This window comes from Moschus berezovskii, chromosome 27 (assembly GCF_049115385.1).
Source record: "Moschus berezovskii isolate FMDL1 chromosome 27, NW_MosBer_1.0, whole genome shotgun sequence".
In the NCBI taxonomy this organism is placed as follows: domain Eukaryota; kingdom Metazoa; phylum Chordata; class Mammalia; order Artiodactyla; family Moschidae; genus Moschus; species Moschus berezovskii.
In genome coordinates, this window is record NC_142486.1 from 4,424,287 (window position 1) to 4,446,233 (window position 21,947).

General features: G+C 47.7%; 1 protein-coding gene across 3 annotated transcripts in view; it reads left to right on the top strand.

Annotated features, from left to right (window-relative positions):
* The first annotated feature begins 1,630 nt into the window (after positions 1-1,630).
* LMTK2 (lemur tail kinase 2) overlaps positions 1,631-21,947 on the top strand; it is a 75,102-nt gene continuing 54,785 nt past the window's right edge. Inside the window, exon 1 of one of the 3 annotated variants that reach the window (XM_055410307.2) lies at positions 1,631-1,927. In XM_055410307.2, coding sequence (XP_055266282.2) covers positions 1,840-1,927 — 88 coding nt within the window. In that variant the 5' untranslated portion in view covers positions 1,631-1,839. Of the gene's footprint in view, positions 1,928-17,154; positions 17,537-21,947 lie in introns of those variants that run through there. The other 2 variants (XM_055410308.2, XM_088833165.1) reach the window with 2 other exon arrangements.

Below are 21,947 nucleotides of genomic sequence, written 5' to 3' on the forward strand. Positions count from 1 at the left end.
CTCTCTTCTGTGAAGTGGAAAGGAAAAATGTTTTCTAAAAAACTTTTGGTCCACCTGAATAATAACGAAACCTGCTTTGGGATTGTGATCTGACGTGTTGTGGTTGGAGCGCACTTTAATTATGATTAATAACCACGAGGATTATGAGGCAGGGCTTTGACTGGGCCAGCACTGCTGTGGGCACATCCAGGGACTCCTCCTGGGACACAGCGTGAGCATTCCCTGGCTCCCTGAAACTCGAAGTCAGGAGCTTCCTGATCCCAGTAGAAAGTAGAAGCACAACAGGTGACTGGGTCTCATTTCTCGACCTTTGCCTTCCTTTCCTGTTGCACGTAGAGATCAGCAGACAGCCATGGATGCTTTAACCCAGCACTTCCACATTCCAGCTCTTTGCTTACTTAGGTGTTTATTGTCTTGCCTTATATGTCCAACAAATATTCCCTGGACATGGTCTGTGTGTCCTCAAGGGATCAGCACCGCAGAAAGCTGGCATTCAAGATGGACTTGAGGAGTCCGGAGAACTGGGGAGGCCCCCCTGCCGCCAGTTGGTAGCGCCCCCTCTGATAAGATTCAAGGCAGTCCCTCTCAAGCACACACTGGACTATGAGTGCGTTCTCTGGAAGAGGCCAGCATTTCCCCAGCTTCCAAGCTTCTGCTCATTGTTACTTCTACCTGGAAAGTAATTTTTCTCTCGCCTCTCTGCAGTAGGATGGTCTCTCCTCACCTGCTGGCTGGGCCTTGTCTCTTGGTGGGGAGAGGCGGGTCCCCAGGCCAGGCACTACTCCTGTAGAGAATGCCTCCTGGAATCAGGCCTCCCACCAGTGCCAGGCACCCGCAGCTGACATGTGCACCGTTCCTGTCCTCAGAGAGCTTACAGTCATAGGAACAATACAGCCTGGCAGCCGGGATAGCAGTGGGGCCAGGGTCACGGCAGGGCACTAGGAGAGGACAGTCATTTCTCCGGGGGTTGGGAGAGGCCTCCTTAGATGACTGTATTCTTCAGGTGAGTCTCCACCATGGAAAGGGAGTGTGCCAGGTGGCAAAGAAAGGACAGGAAGGGCACTGTTGTCAAGGGGAACAGCTTGAGCTCAGGAGCTGAATTAGCGGGCAGGAGGGGAGAGAATATTCTATTCTTGTCGAACTGAAATAAAAAAGCCCAAAGCTCCTCGGTGTCTGAATAGGTCAAACTAAGAAGTCTAAAACGCCTATTACAAGTAAAAAAGGCTGAAGACAAAAGGGGCCTATTTTTACACGTTTTTAAAATACTGAGAAAAAAATTCAGGACGGATTCTGGATGCTTTTCATTGTCTTCTTATACTTACCTTTAAAAAAAAATTTTTTTTTTTTTAAATAATTGCTGGCATCACCTGCTGCCCATGCACGCCTGTGTCTGCAGGGGGCGCACCGGCGGCCACCGTCCCTCTGCCAGGGCGGGGGGCGGGGCCTCCCGGGCCGGTGTGGAACGGACGACTGGCGGGACGGGCTGTCTATCACGGCGTCCCGCCACCCCCCGCCCTACGTCACATGACGCAGCCCATCATGGCGGTGGGAGCGCGGCCGCCGGGGCCCGCGGCTCCGCAGAGCGACTGCCGTTGCTTCTGCTGAGAGGCGGCGGCGCGGGCGGGCGGGCGGGCGGGAAGGATGGTGTTTCCGAGGTTGGAGCGGTGGGCGCGAACCAGGAGCCGGGTTGAGGTGTGGCCGAAGCGACGCGTGCCCGAGAGCAGCCGGTGCGGGTGGCGCTGAGGCAGCGGAGGGAGGCAGGACCGGCCGAGGGACAGACCGACGGACGGGAGGGAGGGCGACCCGAGAGCCGGCCCCCGGGGCCGCGCGGCGGGCGAGATGCCGGGGCCGCCGCCGCCGCCGCTGCTGCTGCTGCTCCTGGCCGTGGGCCGCGCCGGGGCCGCGCCACTTCCGCAAACAGGTGCAGGTGAGCGGGCCCGGGGCGGGGAGCGGGCGGCGGGGGGCGGCCCGGCCTGGGCGCCGAGGAAGCGGAGGGCCTGCCCGGGGCTGGAGGCCCGGCGGAGCCCGTGCTGAGCGAGGTTCTGCCGCAGGGGCGCGAGGTGGGGGCGGGCTGTCTCTCCAGGGCCGAAGCGGGGGCGAGGCTCTGCGGAGGGGGCTCCGGGGGAGGCTGCTAGCCGGGCGACGGTCCCCAGCCCCTCCCCGGGGTAGGCTGCGGTCCCGGCTCTGGACCTGTTGCCCGAAGGTCCTCAGCCTACATCGCTTCCCGGCAGTTCTGCTTCCTTCCCCAGATGTCACCTGCCTCCTGTGCTTTTTTCCCCTTCACATCTTATTATAAGAACCGTTTCTTAGCCCTAATCCTACTTTTAAATGCAAATACGTTTGGAGAGCTGCGCAGAGTTTCCTTCGCTCCCTGCAACTCTTTCCGAAGTTGTCAATTGATTTCAAAACGCTGTGCTTTTTATTCGAATAGAATCTCTGGGGATGAGAAGGAAGCAGCTCTATAAATATCTTTATTTTAGGAAGCCAGTGATTAGAGTAGCAGCCTTTGAATAACTATTGACAAAATGGCCCAGGGGGTGATTGAAGTTTCTATTTTAGCTATGTCAGTGTGTGATTTTCTTTTTATTTTTCTCCCATCGTTTTCGTTTGTGGTTTATTTTCCCCGGTAAAACTTCAATCCAGGAAAGCATCTCAAGTTGGATAAGTTTTTTTTTAAGGAAAAAAATAATCTACGCTAATTTGCTGTTATCTGCTGCTGCTGATCTTTGAATTGAGAGGAGACTGAAATTTCACGGAATCATGGAATTTTAGAGACGAAACAGGCCTTAAAGAAAATTTAGTCCAATTTTTATCGTTTTGCAGTTGAAGATAGTGAGGCCCTGGGGGTCCAATAACCTACCCAAGGTGACACAGCTAAATTGTAGGTGGAGCCACAAGTAAAACCCAGGTCTTAGATTCCCCTAGTTGTGTGATTCTTCAAGTCTCTTAGCTGTTTAGAATACTCTTGAGGTCAGGAGTTATTTTAGAATGATGTTAATTGGGTACAGAATGTGGAAGGTACTGTTTCTAGTAAAGACATATTTTTCAAGCACATCTACAGTGGACGCTGAGTATGATTGTTTCCAGAGACACACCAGGTTATGTCATTGAGTGCCCTTTAGTGGAGTATTAACTGTTACCGTTGTAACATCTAGTGTATCACTAAATTTCTGCCACTGCCTTAAATATTTTTGAGGTGAATGCTGTTTTCTGATCTGATAGATAAGAAGAGAGAACATTATGAGGAGTGTGTAGGCAGCCCAGGTAAGAGTCCCAGAACGTACCTGAGAAGTTATAAAAGACTATAGGGAGGAATGTCGATGTTGATATTGAAAGATATTCATGGTGAAATGGAAAATTAGCAGTGGGTGAAGGATAGTGGATAAAGAATATGGATGCAGAAGGGATTCAGGAAGTGTCCAGATGACTTTGCAGTTCATCGAACTTTTATATATTTTGGAAAACAGATTCTGTGTAGGAACCTTTGGAAGTGTGTCTGTCTATAAATCTCTTAACATGTATTTTATTCCATTCTTTTAAAATTTTATGGAGGTGTGAGTCAAAAAATTGACGTTTTTCTTGGAGTGAGACAAAGCAATCAGGGAAATTAATCTGTAAATAGAAATATCAAATCTTGTCATTAAAAAAAACGTAAAGAGCTATTTGGTGCTATATAGCAGCTCTTGTAGATTTTCCCTTCGTGTTCGTTGCTTGGAGGGTGTTATGGTGAGACTTGCGCCATGTGGATGACAAGTACCTGCCAGGGTTAAATTATTGGGAAGGATGCACAATCTCACATAGATCTGGGAGTTTGTATTTCCATTCAAAAGAGATTTTTAATACTGGTAATGGGGATGGATTCTTGACCAAGATGTATTAGATCAAGAGAAATGAGGAAACCTTTGAGCTAATCCTGATAAGTGAGCTCGATGATTAAGAAATAGGAAGCCCTCTGGAACATACATGGGAGGTAAAAGAACAGGTAAGCATTGAAGACAGTAACTCTTAAAGCTTTTGATTAACTGGGGGCCTGTACTCCTTACGCAGGGAAGTCTGGCCACTTTCAGATTCTGAGTAGATCCATTGCATTGTGTCTTTGCCCCATTGGTCTTAATGCTACTTGAAGTTCTAACCAGTTAATAGTGTCTTGGAGAAAGCATGGCTTATCAACAATAGGTTGGAAAAAAGACTTGCAATTTAGCATTTGCCATGGGGAAATGAGATGGTTAACTAAAATTTGGCTTTTAAATCGAAGTTCGTTTATCCAAAGATTTGTCATCCAAAATCGTTTCTAGATTCTGAAGTTGAAAAAAGATCATTTACCCATCAGTCACGGTGAGCTTTGTGAATATGCAGATTGCCTTTGCCATCAGGCACGGAGGCATTTGTTCGTTGGATTTGCCGGGTGCGGTGGATCTCTCTATCACTGAGGTCCCTTATGTTCTCCCTGGGGTGGGGGCTCCTTTTCTGAGAATCTGTATTTCTGCAAGAGCTGGTCCTCACTTAGGAAGCTTACATAAAGAGAGGAAGTCCACTGTTTTTTACACACACTCTTGAGTTACCAAATTTTTTTGCACACACACACGCACTTCATTTACCAAACTAAGATTACAGTTAAGTCATTCTTACCTTTCTTCTCTTGGAAAATACTTAGGTGCCTTTTGCAAGACTGTCTGAATGCACATCATAAAGAAAGATTGGATACACGTGAGGCATTCCTCCGAGTCCACCCGTCGTTATTAATATCAGGATAGTGGTGAGATTGGGAAACCCACTTGCATTGTTCTGTGGCATGTTAGGTCACAGAACACAGGGGAAGCTTTTAGCAGCTCCAGATACAGGACCTCACGGAAGTCTGTGAACCCGGTGGGACTCAGCTACTGATTAAACAGTAGCTTGTGAAACCTGAGCTTTTATTTTAGATTAAACAAACAAGCTTGTGTCTTGGAAAAAATTTCTGAAGTAAAGGAAGTGCTCTCTAAAGTGTAAATTTTTGTTTAACAGCTTCTGAGAAATAAAAATTATTTTCAACAGGTTTTTCGTGCAGATTCTTGTCAGGCTACATGCCTGTGAGGCTTGAGTTCTGATTTAGGCTGGAAACGCTATTAATTGCTTTCAATTGGTGATACTTGGGGGTTAAATAAGTACTCTTATTTGCCTAGTAATAGGAAATAGGGCCAGCAACTTTGTAGCATCAGCACTGAAGTTGTCAAATCTCTGCAGTTTTGCTAACCGTTGATGCAATTCTCTTGAAACTTAGAGAGTCCTTGGGTCCTCTGTGTCTCCTGTGGGCATAGACAGATAGCAGCTGAATATCTAATAAGAATAATAAAAAAAAACCACCCTGTAATGTAAATGTCACATAGGTGATGCCCAGGGTTCTGAAATAGTTAAACAGACGAGTCCTCAAAAAAGTCCTTACAGGCAGGCATTTAAAAAGAATCCAACTTTTCAGCCCGGTTGGGAGTAAAATTCATGCATTGATCACAGGAGGAGCAGGTCCTGCAGCCAGAACTTGGCCTTTAGAGTTGGTCTGGGTGTGAGACCTTCCTCTGCCACTTCAGTAGCTTTTAAGACCTTGGCCTGTCACTTGACCTCTCCGAGCTTCTTAGTACTCACTCAACTTTTAAAAAGGGATGGTGATGATATTTACCTAAGGGGTTGCTATCACGTGGTAGCCGTGTCTGCTACAGGTCAGGCCCTTGACAACGTAGATGTCTTTGTAGATTTGGTGGGTCGTCAGTGTTCTTGCCTGGAGAATCCCAGAGATGGGGGAGCCTGGTGGGCTGCCGTCTATGGGGTCGCACAGAGTCGGACACGGCTGAAGTGACTTAGCAGCAGCAGCAGCATAGAGTTGACTAATGGTAGGTGCTGTTGTCAAAGAAGGAACTCAGGATGGGAGCCGGTTAAACATGGAGTGCCTGAAACTTACAGATGTTAAAAAAAAAAAGTATTTGTTTCTCAGAATAACAAGTTGTGATGGGTGAAGATGAGACCCTTTAGAGAGAAATCTGGCTTACTGAAGTATGATCTATAGACTGGTGTTGTTGCTTCTTGAAATTCACAGCCTTGGGGAATTATGCTAGAAATTTTTAAGATGATCTGGATCAGCGTGCTTTTATATAATAAACCTGTTTTTGAATGTCAAGATGACTAAAGCTCTTGGATGTGAACGACTGCTGGTTTTAACTTATTTAAAGGAACCGCTGGTGATCTAAGTTGGTTTGATCCCAAACAAAAATTGTACACTCGCAGAAAGCATCCGTGAAGGCAGCAGGTTCACCCGGGCTGTACTCGGACCAGCCCAGGGCTGAGGTTTCCCCCTAAAAAATGTCATTCGGAGAGATGAATGTGACAGACTTGCTTTCTGTCTCTCACTCACTCTTAAAATCATGTGTTTTTGCAGGCTTCTAGCGTTGCTTCACTCCGAAATTTTTATGTATTACTCAGACATGGGGAAAGGGATATTATAGAAAGGAGAGGCTGGACAAGCATTCCTGGTCGAAAACAGACTACTCTATCTGAGGTGGTTTTTAGACTCAAATCTCTATTTTTCTGTGACTCCTCATAGGAAGACGCTGTAAGAACCCTGAGGAAATGCGGTGAAATCTGTGTCGGGGCAAAATATTGGAGTGAAGTATTTTTAAATTGTAGCGAATGACTAATTTGGAACCATGCCTTGGCATTACAGTTATTTGCCACAGAGAGAACAGGCATATCAGAAAAATAACCTTGATCTTTCTCAAGAAGGTTTTGTGCAGAGGTTAGCTCAGTGCAGAGACTGTGAATTTCATTTGACTTTATTGTGATTCAAGTGGGGAAACATGAGAACAGCTGATGCCAAATGTCTCAGGTGCCTGAACCCACAGGCCGGTGTGTGCCTTTCCTCCTCTGAAAGCCTCTGCCGTTTCTTCCTTGGCTGCATAAGAGTGGTTTGCTCCCCTTCTGCCTCCCTGGGGCTTCAGCTGGCTGGTGGTAAACCTTCCAGCAGCTTGGCACATTTTGCATTTTACTATGTTATGTTTGTTTTAAAAAGCTGGAGTTACCATCAGATCAGACCCCAGGTGCTGGGGTGGGACTGGGGTAGCCCCTGGCCTCCACCCTACGGCCCCTGCTTGGGCAGCGTTGGGCAGGGAGGTCATCGCAGCTGGGTTTCTGCTGCCCTGGCCTCCGCTCATCCTGCTTCATCGCACTTTTTTTTTTTTTTGGCTGCACCGAGAGGCCTGTGGGATCTTAGTTCCTTGGCCAGGAGTGGAACCTGGGCCCTCTGCAGTGGAAGGGGCAGTCTTAACCTCTGGACTGCCTGGAAATTCCCCTCAAGGCACTTTCTTACCAGCTAAATTGATCTGCTCAGAGTTTGCAAAATACGCTGTTGTGATTCCCATCTTCCAGTGCTTCACATGCTGTTCACAGTTGCCTGACTCTTCCCCTTGTGTCTCTTAGGTGCTGTCATCTCTTTGTCTTGTCTTTTCTTTTAAACCTCTCTACAACCCCAGTTTCCCTACTGAGACCTTTTTCTTTGCCAAGTCTTAGTGATTGCTGGACTTCCCTGGTGGCTCAGATGGTAAAGAATCCGCCTATAATGCAGGAGACCTGGCTTTAATTCCTGGGTCAGGAAGATCCTCTGGAGAAGGAAATGGCAACCCACTGCAGTATTCTTGCCTGGAGGAGTCCTTGGACAGGGGAGTCTGGAGGGCTACAATCCATGGGGTCACACAGAGTTGGACATGACTGAGCGACTAACAATTTAGTGCTTGCCTCCGCTAATGAACTCCTAGAGTGTCCCCTTGTGGGGCAAGAGGTTCCTGGGGATGCAGGATGAAAATGTGAAAACTGTTTTTTTTTTGACATTGGAACTTTTAGATTTATTTTCATTTCATCCTTAAAAAAATGTTGGCTTCTGTGAAGGTATAGAATACATTGGTACACTAACGCGTTTGTATCATTTTGTAAACAAATTTACAAGAAATGGAAGAAATACAGAGAAAACTTACTGGTGAGCTGTGTCATCAAAAAAGGTTTGGGTTTGTGGTACAAGCCTACCATGTGCTTTTATCAAATACCACCTTTTTTCAAAAAAATTATATATTGGAGTGTAGTTGATTTACAGTGTTATGTTAGTTTCAGGTGTATAACAGTGATTCAGTTATACATATAGCTATTCTTTTTCAAATTCTTTTCCCATTTGGCTTATTACAGTATATTGAGCAGGGCTCCCTGTGCTCTACAGTGGGTCGTTGTTCCTTATCCATTTTCAATATGTGTGAATGTGTTAATCCCAAATTCCTAATTTATCTCTCCCCCCGCCCTGTAATGCAAGAGACCAGAGTTCTGTCCCTGGGTCCGGAAGATCGCCTGGAGAAGGAAATGGCAACCCACTCCAGTGTCTTTGCCGGGAGAGTTCCATGGACAGAGGAGCCTGGCCAGGCTACACAGACCGTGAGGTTGCAAAGAGTCAGACACGACTTTGAGTGACTGACACTGCCTTTTCCTAGCACCTGTTTTAGGTCCTGTCTCTTCACCTGGATTGCAAGCCTCAGTATTGCTCGTGTTTGCATGATATCCCACGATTAGTTGAAGTTTGTGGGTGATGCTGAAGTTTGATGAAGGTGGGGCTGGAGAACTGAGTTCCCCAGACCAGTACTCGAGTGTCCATGCGTTGAGAGGAGAGGGTGTCCGCTTAGAGCTTCTCATTCTCCTGCAAATTCTACCGTCAGCCAGCCCTATCCCTCACCCAGAAGGAGGCCGTTTATAGTTGTTTTATTTTTAGTTGTACATTTTTTCTCTTAGGACAGTTCTAGATTTACAGGAAAGTTGCAAAGATGGTGCACAGAGTCCCAGTGTGTATCCTTTGTCCAGTTTTCCCTTTTGACATTTGTAACAACCAGGAGGCAGTTCTAATGCATGATTATTAACCAGCGCCCAGACTTTATCAGGTTTCTTTCCTGTTTCCCTCACGTCCGTCCTTTTTCTTGTTTCAGGATCCCATGTGTGTCTGGTCGTCACATCTCCTTGGGCCCCTCCAGTCTGTTCCCTGTTTTTGGTGATCTTGACACTGTGAGGAGTACTGGTCGGGTGTTTTGTAGAGTTATCCCCCAGCTGGTGCGTGTTTGATGTTTTTCTCATGATGAGGCTGGGATGCTGTGTTTGTGTGGGAGGAAGCCCACAGAGCGACAGTGCTGTTCTTATCACATCATGTCAAGGGTATGTGCTCTCAAGACGACTGGGCCCTGGCCCCTTGGCTGAGGTGCTGTTTGTCAGCTGCCACTTCTGCCGGTCACACACCTCCTTCTCCATACCGCACGTGTGCCCAGCCCCCGCGAGTAACTCGCCACCTCCTTGAGGGAGAGGCATCTGTAGAAGCTACGTGGGATTCTGCTTAGGAGATTTAACTGTTTTCCCCTGTGTATTTCCTTATTCAATTATTTATATCAGTATGCACACGAGAATATTGATTTTTACACTTTGGGTTATAATTCAATACTGTTATTTATTTTGCTGCTTAAATGGGCCGTTGGGAGCTCTTTCAGTTGGCCCCTGTGTCCTGCAGACACATATCCATCGTTTTTTTTTTTCAAGCACTTCCTTGTTTTCCGGCACTGTGAGAAGCTATGGCTCCCGTGCTCACGTCTCACAGGGCTTCCTTTTATTGGAGGGTGATATTAGAAACCGGGATCTGGGCCCCGGATTTGCCCACTGCTGTTTGGCCACCTCATGCAACGAGTTGACTCACTGGAAAAGACTCTGATGCTGGGAAGGATTGGGGGTGGGAGGAGAAGGGGACGACAGAGAATGAGATGGCTGGATGGCATCACCGACTCGATGGACATGAGTTTGAGTGAACTCCCGGAGTTGGTGATGGACAGGGAGGCCTGGCGTGCTGTGATTCATGGGGTCACAAAGAGTCGGACACGACTGAGCGACTGAACTGAACTGTGATGTTTATAACAGGGTTTTGATCCTCTGCTTCCTATACCTAATACCAGGTGCTGGGAAAAGAGAGCAAGCGAGGGATTTGGCAGGACCAAGGGGCTCTTAGGGAGGGACGGATGACTGGGACGGACTCTGTGCATGTTGGACCCTGTCACTTGGCCACCTTTTAACGTTTTCTTAACACTGTCGTAAATACTGCACATCTCGTGCTAGTGGTATAATGGTACTGGCAAGAAGTTATTTGTATTTTTAGAGCAAATATTATCATTGGAAGCTTTTATTTACTCTCTCCAAGAGCAGCCTCATCTAGAAGAAGATGAGGGAAACCTTTTAAGCTTAAGGCTACAGTTAGAATTACTTCAGGGAGTCTTATCAGCTTTGGAAATTATTGAACGGAATTATAGGCAGCTCCTTTAATTGGTGAAAGTTCAGATGAAATGTCCAGTGGCAAGTCACTTGAAGAGCACAGAGGGCTAGAGCCTTGCTTTGATCTTTTTTACAGCTTTTGGTTTCTTTTCGTGTTTTCTTTAAGGAAAATTTCAAACATACACAGAAGTAGAATAATGAATATAACAAACCGTCAGGTGCCTGTCACCCAGCGTCAGCAGCTTTAAATTTATAATGTTGTTCACTTGTATCTTTTTCACCTGCCTAGCGGCCCCCATTGGTTTGATATCAATCCCGGCCACAGTATCAGTTCAGCTGAAAATGTTTCAGGAAAAAGTAAAGCTGTTTTTTTTTTTTTTTTTTTTAAAGCTGTTTTTATAAAACAGAATCACTTACATCAAGATCAGCTGGGTGCTTGTAGAAATGCAAATTTGGGGGCCCCCAAACGTACCAGCTGAGTTGGAATTCTGGAGGTTGGCCCAGAAATCTGCATTTGTAGTACTTTTGTGGTGATTTCTGCAACCCCACAACACGAAATGCTGGATCTGCTACATGCGCTTTCAGTCGTTAAGTCCTGTCCGACTCTTTGCGACCTCCTGTACTGTACCCGCCAGGCTCCTCTGTGCACGGGGTTCCCCAGGCAAGAACAGTGGAGTGGATTTCTTTCCTTCCTCTAGGGTGTCTTCCCGACCCAGGGATTGAACCCACGTCTCCTGTGTGTCCTGCCTTGGCAGACAGGTTCTTTCTCACTGAGCCACCTGGGAAGCCTGTCTTCTACTAGAGGCGAGATAATATCAGTTATTGAATAGGAACCTGTTGACTTGGGGAGCTTGTGAGACTCAAGGAAGGAAGAACAATTTAAAGTTAAAAAATTAATGTCAACACCTAAGATCTGAAGAGATCTCTGCTCCTGGTCACCGTGTGTGAATATTGTTCTGAAGAATCTTCCTGTGAGAAGTTATGTGTGCTATAACCACAAAGGAATGTAAAAACTTTAGGGCAGAACACACACCACCTACCACTCCAAAGGCTTCCCCCCCGCCCCTGTAATTTTAACCCTTTCTCTGGGAGGCAGTGTAAATAACCTCTTTACATTTTATGCATACTTTGTATAAGTAATAAGTAAAAGAGCTGTGAGCTGGTGGCCTGGCAGTCAGCTGCCAGTGCTGTGGGCTGAGTGCCTCGTGGTGCGGGTGGGCCTGCCCCGGCCCGCCAGGTCTCAGCAGCCCAGACCAGCAGGGAAACGCGGCTCGAGCAGGCGGAACTCAGGACGTTCCCAGCTCCCCAGGTGACAAGTGTGCCTGCCTGTGAGAGCCCCTGATTCTCGACGTATAGGACAGCAGTGCAGTATGATAACCATGTTGTTAACATTTTGCTGTAAAAAAAAAAAGCTTTTCTCAGCCAGATTCTTTTGGAATAGCCTCATATTTGTAGCCCATTTTATATTTTTCAACAGGTAACTTTCTTTTTAAGCTTGTTGATGTATTTTAATGTATTTGCTGTGAGTGTATTGATATGTACAAAATATGATGAGCTAAAGAAAGAAAACTCTCTCTCAGAATGCTTCATTGTGACAGCTGTGTAATGAGTTGGGTTTGATTGAGAACATCATAGACCCACACGCTAGTACCGATAATTCTGGACTATTTTTTTGGCAACGTGTATGCTTTACATCGGAGAAAAGAATTTCATTTTAAGCATCCAGACTAGTGATTTTTGAGAGAGAAGTTGCTCTTATCCAAAAGTGAAACCACTGTGATGTCATTTTTAAAAACTCATAGTTTTTTTTTTTCTCTCTTTGAGGTCCATGTTCAAAGCCCATCCTGAAAATGTCTTTTTTTCCCTTTTTGCTACACTGAACAGGAGGCTTGAGTTAATGTGGTGTAATTGCAGCCTTTAATTATGGTGAGTGAATCTCTAAGTCATTCTGGACTTAGAAGCCAGAGGTGGATGAGTTTGCAGTTATTCTGCACATTTAAAATATCTCCTCTGACCACCAGTAATTGTAACATTCTGTAGCTTCAGCTTCTTACTGCAGAACCAAAGGTTGTGATCTACTGGTTACCTCTCAGATTAACCTCTGAATTTAAGTTTAAAGCATCTCTCACGCTGCAGATTCTTCCTCAGAACCCTCCATAAATTCAACCTGCACTCTTTCCAGCAGGAAAAAAATTCCTTTTGCCCAGGGCTGCCTGGCAGCGTGCCTCCTGGAGTGGTTCAGTGTCAGCAGCAAGCGTTACTTTCCAAGGATGCAGCCTGCCGGTTCCGGGCCCAGAACCACCCTGCGCCCCCGCCCCGACTCTTGACTTCAGACTGTTATTAAAACGCAGCACACCCGGACACTGATTGCTGGTGAGGTACTGAAAAATAACAAACTTAACGAAAGTAGTGCCCTGGGAACACTCCACCAGAGGCCTGCTGCCGGGGATGCTCCGGAAGTCTAATTCAGCTTGGTTTGCTTTGAACAAAAAAATTAACTTCAATAAAAGATCTGATAACCAGTTTTCCCCGTTTTTCACTCACTGTTCAAGTGAGACACTTGGTGGACTCGTCCAAGTTTGGACTTATACAGTCTTTGTGTGAGAACTTTAGAGCAGAAAGGCCAGTTCTCAGGGGAGGGAGGCGGGACCCAGGGAAGGGGAGCAGTCAGTTCAACGCTGTGGAGCCCGACTTCACTGTGGGTTGAGGGGACCTGACGCCTAGCTGCCCAGTTCTCAGGCGCTCTGCCTTGCTCTTACAGACACTTTGATTAGAATGATGCACACGCGTGGCTGCTCCCAGTTATTTTTCCTCTGGATGTTTATTTCTTTTTTTTATCTGAAAGTCTTGGGTGAAATGCCAAGGTATCTGTTGTTCAGTTGATCCTTGAAATAGTGAAGATAATTCCTTACTGAGTTAGGAAACTGACATGCTGACTTTCATAATAAGGCTCAGAAAAACACATTCATATTTAATTTTTTTTTTAATTTGTGAGAACAACCACTGCCGCCTCTGAGTTGAGTTGCAGTGTTTAATTAAAGGTGATAAAAAATATTTCTGACTTGAAAGAAGTGTAATCATAAACTTGTAAATACTCACTTGTGAACACGAAAAATACTTTAGGCGCTGTGATTAAATCAGTGCTGTTGAGGCCTGGACCCTGTCAGGAGTCTGCTGGAGGCTGTGGATCCCAAGAAGAGTGCTGGTGAGCAGATGGCTTGTGTGCATGTGGCGAAGCGTCTCGGGCAGCTGTCAGGAAGTGTGCCTGGTGTCCTGGACACACTTTCCTCAGCTCTGTAAGACCAGTGCCTTGATGGGTGCCCTTGACCCTGTGCTTCCTCAGCTCTGCTTCCTCCCAGGGCTCAGGCAGCCGCAGCAGCTTCCGGGTTTTCTCCTGGCTTACTTATAATAGATTACTATTTAACGTGTATGTTTTTCTGCATCATAGCTTTATTCTACTTTTGAATAACTTTGTTAGTATAAGTTTTCAGTTCAGTCGCTCAGTCGTGTCTGACTCTTGGCGACCCCATGAACTGCAGCAAGTCAGGCCTCCCTGTGCATCACGAACTCCTGGAGCTTGCTCAAACTCATGTCCATCGAGTCGGTGATGCCATCCAACCATCTCATCCTCTGTCCTCCCCTTCTCCTCCTGCCCTCAATCTTTCCCAGCATCAGGGTCTTTTCAGATGAGTCAGCTCTTCACATCAGGTGGCCAGAGTATTGGAGTTTCAGCTTCAGCATCAGTCCTTCCAATGAGTATTCAGGACTGATTTCCTTTAGGATAGACTGGTTGGATCTCCTTGCAGTCCAAGGGACTCAGGAGTAGTTAAAAAAAAAAAAGCACACCATTCTCCCAGTTCTTTTGCTGCTGATCACTGTGTTTCTTTCCACGTCACTTTTTAGATGCCGTCCTCCTCAGTGTTCTGTGCAGCTTGTGCCCCGTGTCTCCATCTGCCTCCAGTGTCGTCTTTCCTGTTTGACCCTGTTTCTTCATCCCATTCCTTAAATTTTGTCCCCGCCCCAGCCCCTCTATTTTCTGTTCCCTTCCCCTGTGCGCTCTGTTTGTATAAGTTAATGCATGTGGATGTTTTTTAAAGTGAAAGTGTTCAGGGCTTATGATAAAAATAGCCCAGTGAGCCCCATCCTGCCCTTCCTCATCCCCACTCTCTGCTCCCCCTTATCTTGCTGAAGAGCAGGCTCAAACCACTGTTCTTGGTTTAAGTAGATACTGAGTTTCTACCGTGAAAAAAGAGACTATGTGTACTCATACAGTCGTCCCCTTCTCAGCATCATTATTTACACTTTTTGGTTAAATCAGTGCTCAGCGGTCGTATTTTTATGACTACAGATTATTCACAGCTGGCCCTATCGTGTTTCTGATGATTAAATTTCTCCGACATCTTTTGTGTGTTTCCTGGATGTTGTTGTCATTTCCTGAGTTTTTCTTGAATGTGTCATTCGTTTGTCCCACCCTCCTCAGCAGGAGTTGAATCTCCTCTTGGCGGCTTTGCCCGGGCCAGGCCCGGGTGGTGGCTCTGCTGCCAGGCCCGTGGCACCTGATTTCCTGCCTGCGTGCCCTCGGCTCCCCTCCTGGGATGGGAGCTTTGGGGGCTTCCTCTCTGCATTCCGGAAAGTGGCGAGGCGCCGCCGTGGCGGGAGTCTTTGCTGTTCGCCTCACACTTAGCCAGACAGGTACTCTGTGGGTCTCTTGCATCTGGAGAGTGGGTGTGGCTCCAGAAGAATCTGGTCACACAGTTTATTTATTTTTTTGAAAACAAAAACTCAGTTTTTTATTTCATCATTTCTTGCATTTGAAGTACTCCTCGATGACATCCTTGGCCTGAGATTCTTTAAAAAGTGCCTTTTCTTTTCCTCTGGGGCTCCTCTGCGCTCAGTGCTGGGCTCCGAGGAGCGAGTGGTGATGCTCCTTTTCGTCCCTGTTTCAGCGCTTCGCGCTACTCTGTGGCTGGCTGTGACTTTCTTCTGTTACATTTCATTTCCAGGAGTTTTTCCTCCCCACCCCCTTCTAAATGGCACCATCTTGTGAGTGTAGTATCTTCTCTTATTTCTGAGGGTATTAATTATAGTTTTGTATAGTGTTTGTTTTTTTTTTAACCCTTGTGCCATCTGCCTCCGTCAAGCCCCCTTTTTCTCTCTCTGGGTCCGTCACTTGCTTTGACTGTTTTCCAGGAGGGTTTTCTTGGCCGTCAGTTCATCTCTGAGAGCCTGCCTATGTTAAAGAGTGAGGGTCGCTGATGGGAGGTTGTCTGCGACCCTTCCCCTCACGCTGTGTCGCCCCTGCCCCCACGTCCTGGGTGTCCGTGCCCCACTGCCCTGGAATGAGATGTGCCTCCCACTCCCCACTCATTCGGGCATCACCCCGTGGGAGCTCTGTGACCTGGGGGAAGCAGCTCTGCCTCTCTGAGGCTCAGCTTCTTCTCTTTAGAGTGAGGCTTCAGATAGACACCCCCCACAAAGGGTTGTTGTGGGGCTGGGTGAGATTAAAGCAGTGCCTGGAACGTAGTGAGCGCTGCTAAGTGTTAGCGGTTTTCCTCACCACCTGGGGCCAAACCACCACCATCTCCCGTGTGAATTCCCGAAGATCAGAGCATGTTCCCTGATTACCTGACAGTCCCCCTTGCTTTATGTTTCCGCATGGCTCAGCACTGTCCCGGGTGCTTTATGCTGTTTAACTTGCTTGTGGCCCATCTCCCTGCAGGAGAGTGGAAGCCGTGAGTGCAGGGCCCCGTTCCTCCCCCTTTCGTGCTTCTGGAACCTGCAGCGGCGCCTGTCCTGCAGGAGACGCCTGGTGAACGCTTGCTGAATGAGCCAGCGTCTTGGGGGTTGGGGTCACTTCCTGATGAGTGAACGTCACAGCTGAGCGATGGAATAGCCATTTCCATGAGAGACACACTGTCCCCAGGACTCCTCTAATTATCTGTAGGTCTCTTGTCTTGGGCTGGACCACCTGAGTGTCTGGAAACAGTTGTATTGGGTTAAATTGTGATTAGGTTTATTTTTCTGTATAATATAAAGACAAAAATCAGCGGGTGTTATCAGATAGGAAACCCTCAGTACTCTTCCCTTGATGCTCTGCAGAACCTTGTCCAGTGGTGTAAGCAGTTTCTGGCTTAGTTGTGAAGGTAGCACTTTATTATGGAGAATTTTGAACATTTGTGAAAGTAGAGTATAGTGAATTTTCTGCACCTTGCCCAGTCCATCCGTCCCTTTGGCTAGTCCAGCAGCATCCAGACACCACTGCTTCCTCTCTGAAGAGAGAAGTTTTAAACACATTTTGCCTGAAAATGTGTTTTAATTATATTGGCAAGAGTTTTAAGTTAGACCTTAGGAATTCCTGTCAGAAAGGTTCTAAGACCATTCGTTCCATCAAGGTGTTGCAGGAAATTTTAGAGAAACAGGTGGGTACGTTTTTCTAGGATGTTAGGGTCAGCCCTGCCTGGGAAGTAAGGAGCATCCAAGTCATCTCTCATTTCCTTTTTGGCCTTCTTGTGCAGAAAGTGTATTAGCTAAGTGTTGTGAACACAGTACCGCCCTTGACTTGCCTGCACGATGCTGCAGGCTTCAGCGGGAAGTTGCATGGAAAGACCGAATGTCCCTTCCCCTTGACAGCAGTGGTGCCCTGAAGGGGCCAGTTGTGAGGGACACTGGCTCTGCGTTTCTGCCTCTCGGACCGGTGCTGCCTGGTGCTGAGCTCGCGTCTCGGACCGCAGGGAGGTCCTGACTCAGAGTGTTAAAAACATCTGACACCGTGGATGACTCTGCATGTCAGCTATGCCGTCAACCTAATTAAGATTCTGATTCATAAAGTGTGGTTCCTGCTGCCATTTTCCTGTGGTGTGGGGCCTTGGCAGCTTGGCGGGAGTCATCTAAACCTGGTGTTCCCTTGACCAAACCATGCCACCGTAGCCCTTTTATGGTAGCCTCTGTCCTAGTCAGTGTTTTTAAAATTGGAATGAAAGGAACCTCTTATAACAGAATTTTTTGGAAACGGCTGAGAGAAGCAGCAGCTTCATCTGAAATGATCTCATTCCCAGGTACTCAGCGCACCACGCCTCTGCAGGTGAGAGAGCAGGGGGCTGGGCTGACCTTGGCGAGCACGTCGCCGATGACCACACCGCGGGGTGTGTTCTTCTGGGCCTTTGGTGTCCTGGCTTCGGGGTCTTGGAACCTCTGATCAATCCGTTTCATGGCAGCACACTGCTTGCTATTCTGTGTGGTGAGTATATTTAGTGCTGGGCTTCACTTTCCCTGCCTCATATTAGAGTTCATCGGGGAGAGTCTAGAGTGTTGAATGTTATTATAAACAGGCGTATTGTTAGATTGAGAGGCAGGGAAAACCTTTAGTGCCTGAAGATTCCATGTACAGGAAACCGTTATGATAGATGGGTCTGTAATCTTGAGGAGTTAAGTAAAAATGTGTGATCTGCTTTGGTGGTCTCAATGTTTATCCTCAAGTAGTATGATGATAATTCATTCGACTCGTCTCCCGTCTCCGGGGAGGAGAGCTACTTGTCAGGATGTTGGAAAAGGAAGATGGACTGGATGTCAGGACTGGTTTGGAAGACTGCCCATCCTTTGTGTCCCCGAGTTCTGCCTGGTCAGTCCGGTGGGCGCCAGCTTTAATTGTCAAGTGGACACCTGAGTGTCTCACGCATGTCTGCTGAGGGTGAGGGTGGAGAGCAGAAGGGTGATGCGTTGTCTGACACTCACTCTCACGGCCGTTCTGTGCGTTCCTGTTTTCATACCACGCGTCCTGGGAAGCCAGCGAGGAAGGGGAAGGCAGCGGATACTTATCTCTGGTGCTGACAAGGAGGGGTCCCCTGCCAGAGGGGATGGTGTTCCTAAATTAATCCATTTACCATGTTAGGGGCCCACCTGAGCCCCCTCCAACTTGGGAAGGTGACTGACTGTATGGGAGGACCAGGCCTTTGAAGAAGTGACTGTTAGAAACGAGGCCTTTAGCTGCTGACCCAGTATGCCTGGGGTCCTCACTCGAAGAGGAAATTTGAACACAACCATCAGATGCTCGCTCCGGGGAAGGGCCGTGTGAGGACACAGCGAGCAGACGGCCGCGGTCTGCAGGCCACGGCGGAGGCCTCAGGAGGAGGCAGCCCCGCCGACCCTGGGGCTTGGGCTTCCAGCCTGCAGGGTGTGCAGTGGTCGAGTCTTGTGGAAGCTGCCCAGACGTGGTGGTCCATTCCGGCGGCCCGGGCAGACTGCCACCCTGCATTCAGACCTGTGCAGAGTTGGCTTCGCATCTTCGAAGGTGGCCGTTGAGGTTCCCGTTGCCAGTGTCAGTGGAGGCCCTGGGGGCTCCTTGTGTGCGGGGCCCTCCCCACGTCTGGCACCCCGGGGCCCATGCTGGAGAGGGGCCTCTGAGCCTCCTGCTGCTGCCGGGCGGGCCTGCTCTGGCCATTTCGTGGGAGAGGAGACCTGTGGAGAGCGGGGCGTGTGGGACAGGCACTCATCATCACAGGAGAACGTCGGTTCGGAGAAACCCAGTTTTAAGAAAACATGGAAGAGCTTTGTGGCTAAACACGCGTTGCAGAATGGACAGGTGAAGAGGGTGTGGGGAGTTGTGTGTGAGCTGGGGGGTGGGTGGGAAACTGTGACAGGCGCCCCGGGCCGTGGACAGAGTGTGTGGTGACGGGGAGAGCCTTTGCTGAGTGAGAACGCAGGTTACTGAAGGAATGCTACTTTTTGGTCTTAATTGTTTGACCCTGAAAGTCTGAATTTACCCTGTTAACCTGTAAGTTTATGATGGATTTCAGGGGAGGGGGAGAAGGCAAACTTGAAGGCTGAGGTGACCAAGGGTCCATCTGAAAGGACTGGGAGCGTCTTTGCTCCGGGTCTGGAGGGCCTGGCCAGGGTCTGGAGGGCCAGGGACTCTGCATGTCTTGTTAAGGAGCTTGGACTTTAGGCCAATGACCCGGGAAACCCCTCAGTTGAGACAGATGAGAGCACAGCACCCCCTGGCGTCCTCCCTGGAAGCGCCCTCTGTGGTCCCCTGCTGACCTCGGGTGACACTGTCCCAACCTGTTCTCTTTCTGGTTTTTTTCTTTTGTTGTTTTCATTTAAACATACGGCTTGCAGATGGGTTAAACCGAACACCCATCCTGAATTCATGTACTGAAGCCCTAACCTCTGATAACTCCGAATGTGACCTGATTTGCAGACGGGGTCTTACAGAGATGACGAGGTCGTGAGGGGGGCTGTGGTTCAGCATGACCGTGTTCTTGTGCGCCGGGGACGTTTGGACACAGAGATAGACGGGCGCCGGGGGAGGGCTGTGCGAAGATGCTGGGGAGCCGCAGGCCACGTCCCACAGCCCCACGGAACCAGCCCTGCCCACCCTTCATCTGGGACTTGCAGCCTCCAGAACTGTCTGTGCCAGCTCGTACTCCGTGACAGCGTTTCCAGCAAACTAACGCACGGATTGTAAATTGTTAGCTACCTTTTTTTTTTCTGTTTAAGCTTTACTTAACAGATGTGAAGACATTATTTAATAAATGAAAAAGTTCAAACATACATAAGACCAGACAGGGGCTACAGTGAGTTCCCACGTACATACCTTTCACCCAGCTTGAATCCGCTGGAGGCCAGCTTGCTTCATACTACCCCCATCACTTTCTCTACCCTCATACCACCTTGAAGCGAATTTCAGACATAGCTAACTAAGTAGGTCACTATCTGTAAGAGGTTAAGACTGCTCTTAAAAACAGAAGCAGTGTCGCACTCTTCCTGGGAGAACTAAATCGTGCTTCTCTCGTATTACGGTCACTTGTCAGTGCATAGGTTTCTAGGCGTCTCAGTGTTGTCCTTTTTGTTTTTACGGTTTGAATCATGTTTCAGATAACACCTGTAACTGCACTTGGTGGGTGCGTCTTTCTTAAACTCTCTTCCAATTCCTTCTTCGTCTTTCTTTCTCTCTCCTTGTATTCATCAGGCTCTTCTCCTTGAGTGTTCTTCGTAGCCCGACTTTGCTGGTTATGTTCTTGTTGTGGAATTCAATACATTCCACTATTCTCTTTATTTCCTGTAAATTGGTATTTAGACCTGGAGGCTTGGTCAGATACAAGTTTGATATTTTGTTACTGTTGGATTGTTTTGTTTTGGCAGTCCTGCTGTAGTGGGTGATGGTGTGTTTCTCCATCTGGAGGCACATAATGTCAGGTTATCTTTTTGAATCGTTGCTGTTCAGTTGCTAGGTTGTGTCCAGCTGTTTGCGATCCTGACTGCTGCCCCACCAGGCTTCCCGTCCTCCTCTGTCTTCCTGTCTTCACTGTCTGTTTGCTCCGATTCATGTCCATTGAGTCGGTGATGCCATCCAACCGTCTCATCCTCTGTCACCCCCTTCTCCTGCCCTCAATCTTCCCAGCATCAGGTTCTTTTCCAGAGTCAGCTCTTCACTTCAGGTGGCCAAAGTATTGGAGCTTCAGCATCAGTCCTTGAAATGAATAGTCAGGGTTGATTTCCTTTAGGCTTGACTGGTTTGATCACTTTGCAGTCCAAGGGACTCTCAAGAGTCTTCTCCAACACAATTCAAAAGCATTAATTTTTCGTCGCTCAGCCTTCTTTATGGTCCAACTCTCACATCCGTACATGACTACTGGAAAAACCATAGCTTTGACCAGCTGGACCTTTCTTAGCATAGTGATATCTCTGCTTTTTAATATGCTGTCTAGGTTTGTCATAGCTTTCCTTCCAAGGAGCAAGCGTCTTTTCATTTCATGGCTGCAGTCACCATCCACAGTGATTCTGGAGTCCAAGAAAATAAAATCTGTCACGGCTTCCACTTTTCCCCCTTCTGTTCTCCATGAAGTGATGGGACTAGATGCCATGATCTTAGTGTTTTGAATGTTGAGTTTCAAGCCAACTGTTTTGCCCTCCTCTTATTCTCTCTCCTCTTCAAGAGGCTCTTTTGCATTATTAGCTATTGGTAGTGAATGTCCCATCATGCATAATGCTCCCTGGTGATTCAGACGGTAATGAATCCACCTGCCAATACAGGAGACATGGGTTCCATCCCTGGGTGGCGAATATCCCCTGGAGAAGGAACCAGTCCAGTATTCTTGCCTAGGAAACTCCATGGACAGAGGAGGCTGGTGGGCTATGGTTTCGCAGCAAAAGAGTCAGACATGACTTAGTGACTAAACAACGACAACCATGAAATACTATTCTTTTTTTTTTGAAACAACTATTTAAGAATGTGAACAGTATTTTTAGCTAGCAGGCCATACCAGAACTAATAGTGGGCAGCATTTTGAGCTGTTGATAGTGACCATAGTTTCCTGATTCCTTTTCTAGGTTGTATATACCTGTGACATAAAAGGAAATATCCATTTGGTCTTTGTCCCCTTTTCTGGTCCAGAGTTCCTGAAGCCCTGGCCCTCTCCTGACTGGGAGGAATAATAGCATCTGTTGTTAATGACAAGCCCCTCCCACCACACCTGAATTTATGTTAATAAAGCGAATGTTCCGTTCAGTTCAGTCACTCAGTTGTGTCCAACTCTTTGCGACCCCATGGACTGCAGCACGCCAGGCTTCCCTGTTCATCACCAACTCCTGCAGTTTGTTCAAACTCATGTCCATCGAGTCGGTGATGCCATCCAACCACCTCATCGTCT